Source organism: Diplotaxodon limnothrissa, linkage group LG6, assembly GCF_057381915.1.
Source record: "Diplotaxodon limnothrissa isolate DT_005_m linkage group LG6, D_limnothrissa_male_GT1.1, whole genome shotgun sequence".
In the NCBI taxonomy this organism is placed as follows: domain Eukaryota; kingdom Metazoa; phylum Chordata; class Actinopteri; order Cichliformes; family Cichlidae; genus Diplotaxodon; species Diplotaxodon limnothrissa.
Genome location: NC_140601.1, coordinates 30,474,696 through 30,492,610, shown reverse-complemented (window position 1 = coordinate 30,492,610; position 17,915 = coordinate 30,474,696). Strand labels below are relative to the sequence as shown.

Below are 17,915 nucleotides of genomic sequence, written 5' to 3'. Positions count from 1 at the left end.
ACCCACACATACACAAAGCTAAGAAAAATAAAGGAGAAAGGACAGAGGAGGACAAAGAGACACAAGTGGAGTCGAGGGAGAGACAGGGAGACAAAGCGTATTAATGCACAGCTCATTGACTTTGCATAGCCTCTGGACAGAAATAAAACTACTGCCACTTTCACTATTAAATTCACTGTAGGCTCACAAAAACATAAATGTGTGCGGTTCTGTTTCTCAACACCTTCCAAGTATAACAAATAAAATGAGTTTTTAAATATAATTTTACTGACCAATTTTGATTTCATAGATATCTATTAACTGTCATATGCAATGTACATAAAATTCAGGTCGTCCTCAAAAAAAACATGTATTTCTTTACATCTAAGGTCCAATTAATGTGCATGTTTTGCCTTCTTGTTTATTCCCTGATTGAATAAACTATAGCTCACTCAGATTTTCACTGTTTTCATTTAATTCAGTGTCCTAGAAACTCTTTTTATGATGTCATTGCTGTCAAACATTCTTGTGCTAAAATAAAATTAGGCACACAATATTAATAACCCACTATTTTTTCTTGCTTGACTTGCACTGACCCTATGTACCACTTACTTCCCCTCTGTGGAATCCAGAAGCTATTTGCCAATAACTGCTGAAACAGACTTGCTAACAGTCCTGGTTAGTGCATTCTGTGAGGTCAGTGACCAACAAGGCCAGTAATGAGCCAACACAACAAATACTAAACTCTGCTCCACATGTTAGACATCTCCATTAAAATACTAACACTGTACATTGTCTCAAGTTACATTTCCTAGTAACATTATTTTGAAATATGTGTACCAGAGATGCAGAGAAATGTGAAACACTCCTAATACAAAAGAAAAACATCCTAACAAATGTACTTGTAGAAAAATTGGTCTGAAATTAGACAGCTCAGTATTTATGGCAGGCTGACAGAAAAAGAGGAAAAGTCTCTCTAGAGTCTTTATTCTGTGCCCCCTTACTGATTTCTTAGTTTGTTGCATATTTGTCACCCTTATATGTACCAGATCATCATTCATATTTTATTTATTAGACAGAGGTAACCTGAGTAAGTACAAAAGACAGTTTTTAAATGATGATTTAATTTAGGGGAGAGAAAAAGAAAATCTATCCAAACCTACATGTCCCGGTATAAAAAGTAATTCCCTGCTAAACCTAATAACTGGTTTTGGAACCCTTGGGAGCTGAAACAGCAAATAAAGGTTTGCAATAACTAGAAATGAGTCTTTCATCTCACTGTGGAGACATTTTTGCAAACTCTTCTATGCAGAATTGTTGTAATTCAACCACACTGGAGGTTTTTCAAGCATGAACACCCTGTTTAAGGAGATGCCAAAGCATCGCAATCTGATTTAAGTCCATGAACTGATGGACAGACATTCTCCTTCAGGATTTTCTGCTAGAGAGCAGAATTCATGGTTCCATCAGTTACAGTAAATCGTCCCAAAGCAGCAAAGCATCCCAAACCATCACACTACCACCACCATGTTTGACTCTTGGTATGACGTTCTTTTTATAAAACACTGTGTTAGTTTCATGTCAGACATAACAGGACTCCAACCTTTCCACAAATCCAGCTCCACAGAATCCTCCCCACACACAAATATCATTCTAATATTAAAATGTGTCTGATGATCTGAAATATGTGAGCGTGACAAATATGCAAAAGTTAAGAAATCAGGGAGGGATTATTACATTTTCTTGGCACTGCACCCTTTAGTGTTAGTGTGTAAGCATGCTTCCTGATGCATGATAACCTTGGCTGTAAATTAGAAACATTCACTGTTTTTCAAAATTGATGAGACCAAAAGGACCCCTGAATAATTTACACCACAGACGAACCAGCTCAAGAGGGAATTCAGTCTGACAGTACACTTTTTCCATACAGTCATACCCAGTGGAACAAGTGCACATGAGCCTGGTGATACAGTCTGACTTGTGATGAGTATATTGAATGATCCACTAGAATTCCTCTTCAGTATTTTAATAATATATAGGCCATAGACGTGGGGACTGAGTGGGAAGAAGAAAGGGACTTTTAGATGAGTTCCCGGACAGTATTTAAAAGAGACCACGTTTCATTCTTCCTGCAAAATTAAGCTTTACTTCTCATGGTCAGTGACGAATAATGCTCTTCAAAACCTGAAGTAGCAGTAAGAGCTTTTAGCCCTCTTCCAGGAGGTTCATTTATGTTAGCCTCAGTGAAGAGAGTGAAGGCTGCAGAGCTTCGTCAGGGAAAGTGTGAAAGCTTCTCAGAAGAAACAGTTCCAAACAGGAGAATAAACGTCTCTCACATTGAATGTTTAGTTGAATGAGTTTTTATGAATGTGTTTAAAAGCAAAAATTAAAAAACAACGACAGTTGTGGTTTTTTTCTTTAGTACCAAACGGACTCATATATCCTCAGCTGTCCTTTCCCTCTTACCCAAACTGGTCATTTTGTTCCTTTACAAGAGAGTTTTTTCCCCACTCTTAGCACGTGTTGTCGCCCAGGGGGTCATCCATATGCTGTGGGTTTCTTTCTACTATTGTAGGGTCTTTTCCTTGCAATATAAAGTGCCTTGTACATTGGCACTATATAAATAAAACTTAACTCAACTGACATATTTCTGACTTTCTGCTAAAACCACAAAAACTGATGAATGGCAAATCATGTTTCATTGTCAAGTTCACCCACCCCTTTGCAGATAGAGACAGCTTCTTTGGACATCGACTTGGGGTAGGACACATTGTGCTCCATAATGGACTGGAACAACTCATCCTCATCTTCACCATCAAATGGAGGCTGTGAGTCAAAAAAGACAACACTAAGTGTGTTAGGACACACAACATATAAATAAATGGTTGCTGCTCTCTAAACATTTGCGGTTTGTACTTTCTTTTATAGACAAGTAAACTCAACAGTTTTCTCTTATGAATAAAAAGAGAGCAGAAAAAAACAGTTCAACTGAACAGAGCTACGTACAAATAAAGACAACAAGAACAATAAAGATATGAAAAAATATTATTAGTGGAGAATAAGTTTCATAGGAAGACCTTGCAGGGAAAAATGGAGTGGATGACCCAGCTCTCTTCCCCTGCTCACTGAGTTGTTATCATCAGTAACCATAATGTGGGTGTTTTGACAGTCCATAAAATGAATTATTCGTCATTTCCACTCCGCTGGCCTCTTCGACTAGAGGTAGCCTGTCTGCGTCATGCCCCCTTTACCCAATTTCACACAAGGCAGGGACAGAGGAAGGGAACGTCTGAATAAAGTCTTTGTTAATTGTTTAACAGCCACTTGCTCTCTGAGCTAATTAGATTAACGTAAACAATACAATTATGCTTTTGCATTTACTCTGGGCCTTTTTAAAGATGCTTCACTTTGACTCAATAATGTCTTAAAGTGATTTAAAGTCATTTTTGTACTGATTCGTTGATGACTATGACACTATGAATTGTTATATATATTAATAAACAGTGTATTAAGTTAAAACAATTTAACCAATGTGTGGACCATTATCATTTTCAGACTGATGCTATATTAGCATAACAGTAGATAATTAAGCTTCCCAAACACATCAGGGGTCAAAAAAGTTGGGTCAAGTTAGAATATTTTACTGGCCTAGCTTGCACACAAATTATAATTTGAAGGAAAGAGAAAGTCTTAACTAGTAACTCCAGATGCAGTACATGAAAACCTCCTCAGAAAGCTTCATGTCCACTTTCTCTTGACTTGCACTTATTCTAAAAGAAGCACTTCTGTACCAGCCAACATGTTATTGATGTGTTCACCTGAAGAATATTGACTCATGTCTCCTCGCAGCACACCATGCTGCATCCATAAATAAACAAGAACAGTAGTACTGTAAAACAAACAAGCTCACTATAAGAAGACTTGAACCAACCAGTGTTGTTTAAGAGTAGAATTGTGTCAAAATACTTTTTCACTCTAAAAATGTGATGTTTTATGTTATTAGGATTTGAGTTATTGTTCACAAAAGGACGGTAAGCCATAATATTGTGACTGCGTAAAGAGATTTATATACAGTGGGGCAAAAAAGTATTTAGTCAGCCACCGATTGTGCAAGTTCCCCCACTTAAAATGATGACAGAGGTCAGTAATTTGCACCAGAGGTACACTGCAACTGTGAGAGACAGAATGTGAAAAAAAAAAATCCATGAATTCACATGGTAGGATTTGTAAAGAATTTATTCGTAAATTAGGGTGGAAAATAAGTATTTGGTCACCTCAAACAAGGAAAATCTCTGGCTCTCACAGACCTGTAACGTCTTCTGTAAGAAGCTTTTCTGTCCCCCACTCGTTACCTGTATGAATGGCACCTGTTTGAACTCATCATCTGTATAAAAGACACCTGTCCACAGCCTCAAACAGTCAGACTCCAAACTCCGCCATGGCCAAGACCAAAGAGCTTTCGAAGGACACCAGGAAAAGTATTGTAGACCTGCACCAGACTGGGAAGAGTGAATCTACAATAGGCAAGCAGCTTGGTGTGAAAAAATCAACTGTGGGAGCAATCATCAGAAAATGGAAGACATACAAGACCGCTGATAATCTCCCTCGATCTGGGGCTCCACGCAAGATCTCATCCCGTGGGGTCAAAATGATCATGAGAACGGTGAGCAAAGATCCCAGAACCACACGGGGGGACCTGGTGAATGACCTGCAGAGAGCTGGGACCAAAGTAACAAAGGTCACCATCAGTAACACACTACAACGGCAGGGAATCGAATCCCGCAGTGCCAGACGTGTTCCGCTGCTGAAGCCAGTGCATGTCCAGGCCCGTCTGAAGTTTGCCAGAGAGCACATGGATGATACAGCAGAGGATTGGGAGAATGTCATGTGGTCAGATGAAACCAAAGTAGAACTTTTTGGTATAAACTCAACTCGTCGTGTTTGGAGGACGAAGAATACTGAGTTGCATCCCAAGAACACCATACCTACTGTGAAGCATGGGGGTGGAAACATCATGCTATGGGGCTGTTTTTCTGCCAAGGGGACAGGACGACTGATCCGTGTTAAGGACAGAATGAATGGGGCCATGTATCGTGAGATTTTGAGCCAAAACCTCCTTCCATCAGTGAGAACTTTGAAGATGAAACGAGGCTGGGTCTTCCAACATGACAATGATCCAAAACACACCGCCCGGGCAACAAAGGAGTGGCTCCATAAGAAGCATTTGAAAGTCCTGGAGTGGCCTAGCCAGTCTCCAGACCTCAACCCCATAGAAAATCTGTGGCGGGAGTTGAAAGTCCGTGTTGCTCGGCGACAGCCCCAAAACATCACTGCTCTCGAGAAGATCTGCATGGAGGAATGGGCCAAAATACCAGCTACTGTGTGTGCAAACCTGGTAAAGACCTATAGTAAACGTTTGACCTCTGTTATTGCCAACAAAGGTTATGTTACAAAGTATTGAGTTGTATTTTTGTTATTGACCAAATACTTATTTTCCACCCTGATTTACGAATAAATTCTTTACAAATCCTACCATGTGGATTCATGGATTTTTTTTTTCACATTCTGTCTCTCACAGTTGAAGTGTACCTCTGGTGCAAATTACTGACCTCTGTCATCATTTTAGGTGGGGGAACTTGCACAATCGGTGGCTGACTAAATACTTTTTTGCCCCACTGTATGACTCTAAAACTAAACCTAATACATTAAAAGGTGTCTATATTAATATACCACGTGTTTATGATGATCTGGCGTTGAGATCTTTACTAAGCATCACCATCTGAATTCATTTAGGCACCAGCAGAGCCGTGCTGCTTCTAAGATATGTGGGAAAAATGTAGGTGTGAGCAATCTGTGAGAAACCTTGTTTCTGTGTGAAGGTGTTAGCATTTTCTGTAGACAGCAAAGTTCCATTGTGGAGGTGTATGTGGGTTTGTACCACTTACCTGTCCTGCAAGCATTTCATAGAGCAGAACTCCATATGCCCACCAGTCTACAGAGCGACCGTATGGCTGATATGCTATGATCTGTGGAGGAAAAACAATAGCAAAAAGTTTAGCTCAGTTTAATTTAAACAAGAAGTCTCTGTTTAAAAAAATTAAAAAAATAGACCAAAGACAAACACTGACCTGCTGTTTTTCAACTGCACGGATAAGATTTGTAACCCTGAAGTTTACTCTATACTAAACCTCAACCTTGTCACTCAGTCACAGTTTAAAATTTATCAGATAGAATTTCACATTTTTATAACATTTGATTCTTTCTGCTGGAAGAATTTTATAAATACTCTTAACTTTGAATCCACATTTTTGATCACAATCTGTAATAAAAGGCTCTACAGCCAAATATTTTCAGCTATACTTTAAGAAGATGAGGTATTTAAGTTCGTCCATCTTGGTAAAATATTTATTTTTGTAAAAAAAAAAAATTAAGTTTGAGAGTAAGAAAAATATCATTAAGCATGATAACCTAGATCACAGCATTGCAGCAGCCTATTAAATATTCTCTAAATATATTTTATTGCTATACAAAACGACTCAAATTCTCATCTACATTTTTACATATTTTTCACAAAGGGCACTTTCAGAATATCCTTGATGAGATGCTGGGCAGTAAAGAAAAAGGACAAACTGAATTCCTGTTAAAATTCTACCTACATACATATAAAGTTTGACAGCAGCTTTTAAAATAATTACTAATAAATCAAAAGCTCAAAGACTGGATGTCTACTTGTTTTCCTCTTTGTACCATAATTAGACAGAGACAAGGTAAAGTTTAAAGCAAGAATATGATCACAGCCATAAAAGCTGCATGAACCCTGAGTCGCCTACATTTTAAATCACCTGCAACAATCAAATTATTTTTTGCTACGGCTGAACAAAGACGATAGGAAGCTCATATCTTGTGACAAGAAGGGAGCACAGGGCGCGTGGGACAGAAGCTGATAAGGAATTACACAGCAGTATTCGTACGCCAATTTATAAGACACGCTCAGAGCTACAAGAGCAGTTTTAATACAACGATGTAGCAGCGCATGAAGCTGAAAACGGTTTTATACTTTTCCAAACACTTTTGCATATTAAAAACACTCAACATTTATATTTTACTTAAATATTTGTTTTGTGAAGATAGACTACAGCTCAGGCTGTGGCATAAAACACTAAGAGTGTATACGTCTCCAAGGGGAGCTCTTAGGAGGCTTCTTTTGACTGTGACATTTCCTTGAATGACAGAGAGATCCTCTGGGTTACACTGTCATGGTTAAAGGTTAATGCTTTCGCCTGTTCTGGCCACAGTAACGCCACCCAGAAGACACACACACTGTAGTTAAGCTTTACACTCAGTGACACATCAAATCGTTGCAATGGTTTGATGAAACATTAACACGCAGGCATATTGAGATTACACATTCATGTACCGGTACATACAGATAAACGAGAAACATGAAAAACAGGACGATTTGGTGATCTTTGTAAATAAATAAGCTTCGGTGTGCAACATGAGTGCTGGCGTACTGCTTTGCGTGCTTTCCTGAATAACTTCTGACCTCTGCTTCACACATGCCGCCCTGGGACACTCCTCCAGCTTTGTGCCACAACACATAAAAAAAGACTGGACACCATATTGTACCTGAGAAAAGGAAAACTAACACAAAAAATAGAGAATGTATGTACTGTATGTACAGCAACACACAAATATAGTGGACGCATTTTGTCTAGGTGGGTGGAGGCAGATCAACCTTGCATCGCAACCTTCACTGCATCACTTTAATGACCCTTGCCTTTCCCACAGGAGTCCACATACCTACACAAGCACACGCAGGTGGACAAACACCCCTCCAGCTCTGAACTGCAATGGGATTTTGCTGTCCTGAGGGTTGAATACAATCAACTGGACAAATAGTGTTTCCACATGTTTCCCCTCACACAAAAGTCAAGCATGTGTATAGACTTGCATGCATATGAATGAATGTGAATGTTGCTACAGCTCTGGATTTTATAAAAAGGAAAAACCCCATTAATACAGCACAAAGATAATATCGTGAGCTGTGCTGTCACATTCAGTTTTTCGAGTATTTCCAGTGTTTGTTAAAAGATAAAGTACTGTGTTTACAAAGCAGCCATGTCATTATTTTTTCATAGTCCTTACACATGAACACCTCTTAAATTAGTACGTCAATACTTGACTCTGGATATATCCAAAATGGATCTTGAGCGTAGCGCAAACAACATGGAAACCTTGCAAAAGCTTTCACACGGTCGTGTAATTCTATAAACACGTTTTGCAAATCCCCCAGTTTTCACAACTCTGCAGACCGTGAAGATGAGGGTTATTTTACTCATGTTGTGTAGCTGCTGCTGTCTGAAGCTAACATCCTGGGACAGAGGTTGACTGCTATCACATATACTCAAGATAAGCTGCCAGCTGAAGCAAATAGCTTTACTCAGCTCAGGGAGATGATTGCTGTTTTGAATAAACAGATATGAGCTGCACACCTATGAGTAACTAGAGGAACTTCAAGACGTACTGCGTATGTGGAGCAGATGATTGAGGTGTCAGTAGTAAATAAAGTGCCTTTAATTACACTTAATTCTGTCTTTTGTCTTTTGTTTTCTGCTGGCAGGAAAGCCTTTTTTGCCAACAACGATGTTTGGATTGACACCTGGAATGACAGGCGAGTTCAGGTATCTAACTTTTTTTTAATCACAAACTGCTTAATTTTGATTAGGCACCAAAACTATTTGATTAGAAGAAGATGAATATGGGTAAATATAAACACTTAACAACATATGATTAAGGAGAAAATGGAGCTCACCTACTGGGGTACTGTGTGGTACTGTAGTAACTCTTAATCAGTGGGCTGGACAACGTGCAAATAAGGTCCTTTCCTATTATTTCCAGGAGCTGTATGGAGTCACTTGTCCTTTCTTGTGTCCAAAGTGTGAAGCAGATTAAATGAACTGTCATTGATCGAGTAAGTGAATATGTGGGATTCGCAATTATGTATCCTTTCGTTTTTTAAATCTATCCATAACTTATTTGATTAAAATTCTCTCAGGAACACTTTAGTGAACATAGGATTTTTATGCAGTAATGTATATTTAATGGCATTGCAGTGTTCTGGAAAGTCAGCAGGACTCCCTCACAGCATACATCAGAGATCAATGCCATTGATTAGGTCAGAAATAACATGAAATGATGGACCAGTGGTGAATATGGGTTGAGAAACAACTCTATCCAGACTGAAGTACAACACGGTCAGCGGTGCTGTCCTGACTCAGTTTCTACAAAAGGTGAGAGGAGGAGAGACAACGACTTAAGGTAGCCAGGAAGGATGAAGTTTATGTTGTTATATATTTACTGTTGCAGCTCTACTTTCTTTACTTTCATTAACATCTTGTTTTTCTTTTGTCAACGTTGCACTTTCAGCTGTTTAACAGATTCTCGCTATACCTAAGAAGGTCATCACCAACCATGGTGATAATTATGACTAGCTAATGTAACACAGTTGTTTTTATATAAGGGCTCAATGCCGCCTACATACTACTTGGCCTCTTGTTTTCTCTCCTCTTCCATTTCAAGTGTTCGATGAATCTGAGAAAATATGCATACTGTTGACCTTTCTGAGCCATTTCTCACTCTTTCTTTGTCACTGCTAAGGTGCTAATTCCCAAAGTAGGTGGGTTGACTAATTTCACCATATTACCATTTCACCATCTTGTTCTATGTCGTCTACACTTGCTGATAACCACTCAAATATGGCAAAAAAACAAAAATACTGCACTGTGTTTTTAAATGAACGGATGCCTCCAATCAAATAGTTTCGAAATGTTTGCTCGCTCCCAAAAATCAATGTCAAACTGAATAATGTTTAAATGATGAATATGTGCATGTTTAAGGAGGCATGAAGCACGGTGCTATGAGAAGGTGAAAAGTGATAAGCTTTAATCCTTGGCTTTCTTTTGTGCTATGGTGAGAGGGCAGGAAGGTGCAGTAGGGAAAAGACCATTTCCCTGATCATGCTTCAGTGTTTTAATGAGCTCAAGGGTCAAAGACTCCACAGTAAGAGGAAACCTCTTGGTAAAATCCCTGAGCCTGTCTGTTCAAATCCTTCTCCCTGCAGGAAACATCCCGACCTTCGTTCTAACCCAACAACTGCCAACAAATTCACTCTGTTTCATTTAAGGTTTGCACTTCCACTGCTGAAGTCATTCAATATGCATGAAAAAGGAATCATTCCTTATCCTTGTAAACAGAAGCTCTATGAACATTTACCAAAAAAACCCCCAAAACTCATTTTTGTTTTCTCATCAAATCTTAATTATAAAATTCTACCCATTTACTAAAAGGGAGCAGTTTTAGCTAAAATAGTAAATTAGGTTAATGCCAGCCAACAAATCACCGAAGGACCTATTGTGACGAGGCACATTTGTTCCACTGTGTCACTGAGATTTGACCTCCCAGACTCCCTTGTTGTGTGCAATAAGCGGTTTAAGCGTGGAAAGAATGAAGACACATCAGGTCAATGTAGCAAGGAGATCTGCAGCCTCATGTCGGCTTGTATCATTGGAATGAAAACAGAGAGGAAGAGAGACAGAAAGAGGGAGCGAGAAAAAGGGGAGGGATCGATTAAAAAAAGAGCTCCAGATGGCATACGTACAAATCAAATCAAATCAAATCAAATCAAATCAAATCACTTTTTATTGTCACATCACATGTGCAGGCACACTGGCACAGCACATGCGAGTGAAATTCTTGTGTGCGAGCCCCACAAGCAACAGAGATGTGCAAACACAACAACACAAACGAGCAAAATACAAGAATGGCCAACCTGAAACTAATAAATATATGTACAATATATAATAGTGTATGCATTTCTGGATGTGTATACTAAATATTTTCCTACGTGTGTGTGTGTGTGTGTGTGTGCGTGTGTGTGTGTATACACATTTTTACAAATTAAATAGTAAAAAAATAAAATAATAATAATAATAATAATAATAATAAAATATATAAAATATACAGAGTTGAATATGTGCAAAACAAGTGGCATTTATATACAGTGTGGAGTGCAATTAGATACAGGATGTTTTGTGCTCATTAGTTATGAAATCAAATATGTAGATACCCATAATCTAAAAAGGGGAAAATTGTTGCTGTGTCTCATGTGATTAAAATACTATAAAACATGATTTATTTTATTAGCAATCATTACGACGTTGAAGTTGGAGAAAGAGATGGAGGAGGAGTCAGGGAGAAAGTTGAGATTCGGCGAGATTAAGACAAGCAGAAAGAGAAAACAAGGAAAATAAAAACTCAGTAACAGACTGTACAGATCAGTTTCAGGCCATCTGCAGAGAGCTGCACTAATGTGGTGCTGCTGTGACTTTCTGCCCTTGCCACCCATCGCCTGTCTGCAACAACACCGGCGGACAAACACAGTTTCAGGCACCGTGACCTTGGTAACCACCGTGACTCCAAACCACCGCGGTAAGTTTAGATCTTCAGATTTCCACCAAATCTGTATGCTCGTCTACCTTAGTGTTTGGAAAAAAAAACCTGATACCTGCATTAAGTTTTCACTCATTCTGCCAGGCAGCCAGTGATGGAGAGTCTGTGCTCTCTTCCTGCTTTATATTTTGCTTGTTGTACCAAGCCCTGCAGCTGGGAGAGCTGATTCACTGATCATGAGTGAAAGAGGGCAGGAGAAAAAATATTTTGTTCTTTCTTTTAGACGCTTAAACACGTTAAGTGTTTAGATTTTATAATTTGTCAGCATGTGTGTATTCATTTATGCACCTCTGCTCGTGACCTGAAGAGCCTGTGTTTCTGAGTATACTTTGCATGTGTATGTGCGCTTGTGCACGGGCATTGCTGCAGACATCGCTCTCCCATTAGTCCTAATGCTACATGACAGTTCTGGATCAGACTGCTAGCTATTCAAGGCTACTCTGCTCACCACAGACACACAAGTTTGCACACAAGTTGGTACTTGTGTGCAAATGCACACAAGTACCAACCTATGCCCCTATAACCCTTGCTCTTCATGCACAGACGTGCAGTACAATGCACAGTACCACCCTCACGACCAACACTCTTACAGCGTGCTACATGAATATTTGCTGTGCCGCTGCTGCTGTATCCCTCTGAGGGATGTGTGTGCTGTGGAGCAGATCAGCGCACATCAGACCTTGCTTTAGTGGTCTGTTTTTGAAAGCATTTCTTGGTACTGTATGTGCCTGTGCTGTGGATGGTTTCATTCACTGAGGATATTAATGAGCAGCCTTGGGGTTTACATGAGCATCCTACGGTGCAATATAAACAGCACCTTTCACGTGATCACAGTGAATTGTGAGCTAAATTCAGTATTGAAATGCCATGACTGTAGAGGCATGTGAGAAAATGCAGTTATATGAAAACCTTGAATATGTGAATTCTTTGGTATCCCTATAACAAATCCTGATCCCGATAATTTAGCATTGTTTCAACGCCACAGCCTACCTGAGTATCGTTGTTGACCATGTCCATCTCTTTAAGACCACAGTGTAATCATTTGCTGATGGCTGCTTACAGCAGAGTGATGCACAATGTCACAAAGTTCAAATCATCTCAAACTGGTTTGACACTGTACAGTCACCAACCCTCATTCCAACAGAGCACCTCTGAGATGTGGTGATATGAGAAATTCACATCATGGATGTGCAGCCAATAAATCTGCAGCAACTGTGTGATGCTGTCACGTCTCCATGAACCAAAATGTCAGAGTAATGTCTCACAAAGGCGTTTCTGAAGGAAAAAAGGAGTCAAAACAGCAAAAACAACGTATACCTAATAAAGTGTCTGGCTTCTTTCACCTGCTTTAACTCTGTTGCCAGGAGGATATGAATAAATTGTGAGATTATGATGTAATTAAGAGCAACCCTATTGAAAAATTGCAATGTAATGTAGTGTATATGGAGTATAATGTAGAAAACAGCTGCACGAGAAACTGTTTTACTCCTAATGCTAAACCTAAAAGCTAATATAGAATTCTTATAACATTTTTATTGCAGTTAAATATATAAAATCGACAGACCTAAACTGCTGTCTGGACGTTTTCAGGCTGCCACCTTGTCTGCAGCATCCTCACATATTCATGCTCGCTGCGTTTGTCTCATCTGCTGCATCTTTCTCGGTTTCTCTTTTTCACCTTCTTCTTCCCCCCCTGACTTTTTTCTCACGTCTCACTCACTTTTCCAACCATGGATGAAATGATTGTGTGAAACTACTAATAGCTCTTTTTCTGAAAAACACTAGTTTGGGGCGTTCGGTAATTGGCCGAGGGTTTAAATTGGAATTAGAGATGCCAAAGCATGTGGCCGGATGACACCTCTATCATGAGTCAGGGTTGCTATTTCAATCCTCCAACTTTTTGAAGAACAGCCACAAAAATATCTAAACAACAAACTTTTCCTCTGTGAACCCCCTAGACTGGATTTTAAATCAAACAAGTTGTAAGTGATGTGCAGTTTTTCCAACTTTGATTCAAGGGGTTTAACAAAGAACTGCATTAACTGAATTACAGCTATTTTTATACACAGAACTTAACTATATGCGCCTGTTACGATCTGACAAAGATTTTTTTTGTAAATAAATGTATTTACCTCATGAAAATATGGAAAATCTAAGTGTTGTTCATATGTATGGTTTATAGTAAATGAATAATGTATCTTACATTAAATTCTCCCTGCCTTTGTTGAAATGTCACATACTGACACATTACAACAGAATATCACCTCAGAGACTGAAAACTGGGTCTTCTTTAATGATTCAATGTATAATAAAACATTCTGACACCAACTGCTTTGCACTCCAGAGACGCGTCAGCAGAAAAGTAGACACCCTTTTCCTCCTGATGCCACACCGCACTGGGAGACGACTACAGCACACAGGAAAACAGCCTGTGTCAGGCAACTCCGTAGCCTCAAATACTCTCCTGAAATGGACCCATTGTGAAGTCAATGTTTTTTTGATTCTTTCCTTTTATGTCAAGTTACAGTTTGTTTTGTCTGTCTGATCCTTCGCCTCTCTTCCTTGCTATCTCTTCTTCTCCGTGTCAAAGTCACTGAGGTGTAAAGTCACATCAGTGTGAGCATTCCTGCCAGACGGGAGCGACCGATGACTGCCTATATAGGTCAGAGTAAACAGAGCCAGCAATAAATGTGTTCCTGAACATATGAGCGTGTGTGTGTGTGTGTGTGTGTGTGTGTGTGTCTGGGCAAGCTGCAGGACAGCAGTAAAAGTAAGGCATCCTGTCACCTGTGTACTGTTAACCAGGGACCCACTTCCACAAAGAAATAAACTTCCAGACTGGTGGGTTGTATTTGAGCTCCTGTGTGTGAGAAAGTGTGAAAACACTTCTCATCTCACAGTTGTCTCAAGCATATACAAAACTGCACTAACACAGCAACAAAGTTATACAATCACAATATGTAATGCTGTATGGATAGCTGACATAACCACTATGAGGGACTCCCCTTTGGGAATCCTCTGTCAAGAATATAAAATGTGTCACACAAGAGAGGCTTCCATATCATTAATAAACATATAATGAACTTTATAAATCCCATATTATGCTTTTTCTGTTTTTCCTTCCCCTTCAGCTATTTCTTTGTCAAGGCTGCACCAAAAGAAATTCTTCAGTCACATCCTCTCAGAAAACACTGACGCTGAAACGGAGCCCTGACTTTTTGTTCCATTACTCACCTACGTCACTATTTAACATATCGGTATAATGGCAACCAGTGGCCAAGCTGGGATAACATCGAATACAACAAGGAGTTTCCACACCTAAATCCAGATGCACCAGGCTGCATTGCAGTCCATTCCTTCTTCAGTTAGAGCTGCTTCCATTAATGCCATCCCTGTCAGCTCAATTATTTTCTGTAAAATGGTAATAAAATGTGATAAAACTTGATGAACGCTCTAATTGTCTCGGTGTCCTTCATCTGAAATGACCAACAGGTGTTTTCTCAACCAGTGTCATGTCCACATTTAACACCCTCTCTTTCTCTTCTCTATTGTGTGTATATTGTTTTTTTCCCTTTTCAGAATAAAAGACTTCACTGAATTTGACTTCGTTCCAAACAGATCAGTCGCACCACACCCGCTGAAAAGCCTGACATCACAAATCACTACAAAACTCATTAGACAAATCTTTGAACAGCTTTTGGGGGACAACAAATGAACAGAATGCCCCGTGGGTGTTACTTCAGGTCCGGCAAAAGCAGATTCTGTAGGAATGCAGGAACACAGAAAAGGCCAGTGTATTTATTTGTAGTGGATTCTTCTATCAGAAACACTTTAAGGAACACCTCGTCTCACTTTACCTTGTAAATGTCACCACTGTGAATCTAAGTCTCTTTAAGGTCACTCTCCAGCTAGCTACAGTGCTTTGGAGTGGGTGGATACACAGTGCAAATGTTTAACTGTTAAGACTATTAAGACTCAAATGGTTGGGTTTCTTAAGCTTAATAAAAACAATATATGCATACAGATGCATAACTATGTGTTGATGCCCTATTTAACCTGTGAACACATCATGTGTGACTGTCATCAACATGACTGTGTGATAGTCATGTGAGTGTAATCAAAAAAATAAAAAGTGTTTGAAAATATGTGTACTGCATGCGGTGCTATGGAAACAGTAGCTACTCCGGCCCCATACTGCGTCATCCCTGGCTGGTGCATTAGTGTCAGTCTGACTCGAGCGATCACAGCGTGTTCAGCCTGGCATCGTGGGTGGAATTAACCTCTCAGTCTATCAGAGAGGCTTTTTAGAGAGAATCGATAATCCAGCCCATCATTAAATAGAAGCCAGCTAACTGATAATGGTCAGAGAATTGGAAAAACTTAGTGCGTATGAACTTCTACAATTTGCACTGGTTGCATTAAATGAATCAGAGGAATTATTCTTTTTATGCTAAAAAGGGCTTACTTGCATTTGCTTTGAATGCAATGTGTTAAAAAATACAATAACAGCAATTATTAACAAAAAAATGTAAATACATATTTAAGAATGATTAAATTCAGCATTAATTAATGAATGACTAATGCACCCGTTTGCTGTCTTTTTTTTTTATATCTTTGTTAATAATAAGACTTTTTCAATTTTGCAGCATATATTATGTACACTGGATATATGCTGCATTTTTTCTGTTTGTTTCACCTGTTTTAAGAATAAAATAGTATTTAAATGAGTAACACATCTTTTAAGTGATAATAGTAGAACTTAATAATCCTAAATTGGATCAAACACACAAATAACAGTAAAATCAGCTGGTTATGAGCAGGACGTTCCTTCATGCTACAAGGGAAAGATGTAGGGAAGACATAAATGCTGCTCCTACCTATCTGGGGGGCACAAATACTTTCCAACCAAAAAACAAAAGATGTAGCTAATCAGCTACAACCATCCCCAGAGCTGGATCTTTTTGTATACACAACTGCATGGCAGTTTCACACAGAACTAACCTCTCCAGCACATTTCACTCAAAAAATCATCTATTTTACAGCCTTAATCATTAAAGGATATTTCAGATTTAGCAATGGATGAGCCTCAACCTGTTATGCATGTCTCGTTCTAACCCTACCCATAAAAGAGGGAGAAGCACATTAACAATTTCTTCTAATTTCATTTATGAATCAAAATTTGAGTCATCCCAAAGTGAGCAAAAGGAAAATAGGTGTTAGCCTATTCACCACACCTGGCTTAACTCTTTCCCCCATAAACATTTGTCGACCTCCCCAGTACCCTTAAAGATGATCTAAAATAAGTAAACATGTGGTTTGACCATTCTTAGAATGCTTTCAAGGATAACTGCACAGGCAGAGACCACCCTCACTAACTTCTGATGCACACCCAGTCATTTTGTTCTATAAGTGGGCCTGAAATATAACAGAAACTGCTAAGTTCATAAAAGAACTTCAAAGATTACTAGCAGGCTTTCAGTGGGTAAAGACTGAATGTAGCTTGAACTTCAATGCTATCAAACCAAAGTAAATGAAAACCAAAAACTTTCCCAGTAGCGTGTCTGAGCCATCTTGTACAGAAACCAGCCTGTATAGTTTTCCAAGAAGGAGAAGTCATTTCCTTTTTAAGTTTGGTTGGAGCCAATAATTAAGACCTGAAAAGAAGCAGCAAGTAGGCCCAACAACCAATCCTAAGGTAGGATCCAGTCTAACTGCTAAACAGCTGATGAGCTGCAAAGTCAAAGAGCTGTCAGAAACAACAGAAAAGGAAACACTTAAAATCTAACAACATTAGCAGTGTGTGTGAGTGCGCTGCTGGGTAACTGGATGCATATATGGGCTCATAGAGTCTACTGGTATGTTTTATTGAGAGTTTGACTTGTTAACCACAGAACCTGCTGCCACATAGTGTCTTTTTCCTTTTTGTGTATTTAGACAATGCCATTTCTTCCCAATTCTGTGTTCTTGAGGTACCAGTGTGGAAGTTTTCATTCCTGTGTCTGACTATTTTTTAAGGTAACAAGGTATTCAAGAAACGGGCTTCTAGTTTTTCATGGAAACACTCACACCTTACAGGCTTTGCTTACTGTTCATTTCATAGCATATTTTATCCCAAACAATTTGTTTATTTCAGCTTCCAGTTTTATTCAGTTTGAGACAAATATAAGCAGGTTTATATCTAGACTAAGGAGTACACAAAGGAGCAGTGCACACACACACACACACACACACACACACACACACACACACACACACACACACACACACACACACACACACACACGCACACACACACACATGTGTTTTATCAGTAATCAGAAGTTATCTGTAGGTGATTTAACATATCACCCAATCTTAGAAGAAGACATTAAATGTGAAATTTGTAAATATAAATGTAACCAATGCGCCTTACAAATCAAAGAGAA

General features: G+C 39.0%; 1 protein-coding gene across 7 annotated transcripts in view; it reads right to left on the bottom strand.

The window, feature by feature from the left end:
* prkcaa (protein kinase C, alpha, a) overlaps positions 1-17,915 on the bottom strand; it is a 145,686-nt gene that overhangs the window by 18,080 nt on the left and 109,691 nt on the right. For 6 of the 7 annotated variants that reach the window (XM_085354987.1, XM_085354988.1, XM_085354989.1 and 3 more), the window contains 2 exons: positions 5,925-6,005; positions 2,698-2,805 (listed from right to left, as the gene is read on the bottom strand). In XM_085354987.1, coding sequence (XP_085211113.1) covers positions 2,698-2,805; positions 5,925-6,005 — 189 coding nt within the window. Of the gene's footprint in view, positions 1-2,697; positions 2,806-5,623; positions 6,006-17,915 lie in introns of those variants that run through there. The other variant, XM_085354993.1, reaches the window with a different exon arrangement.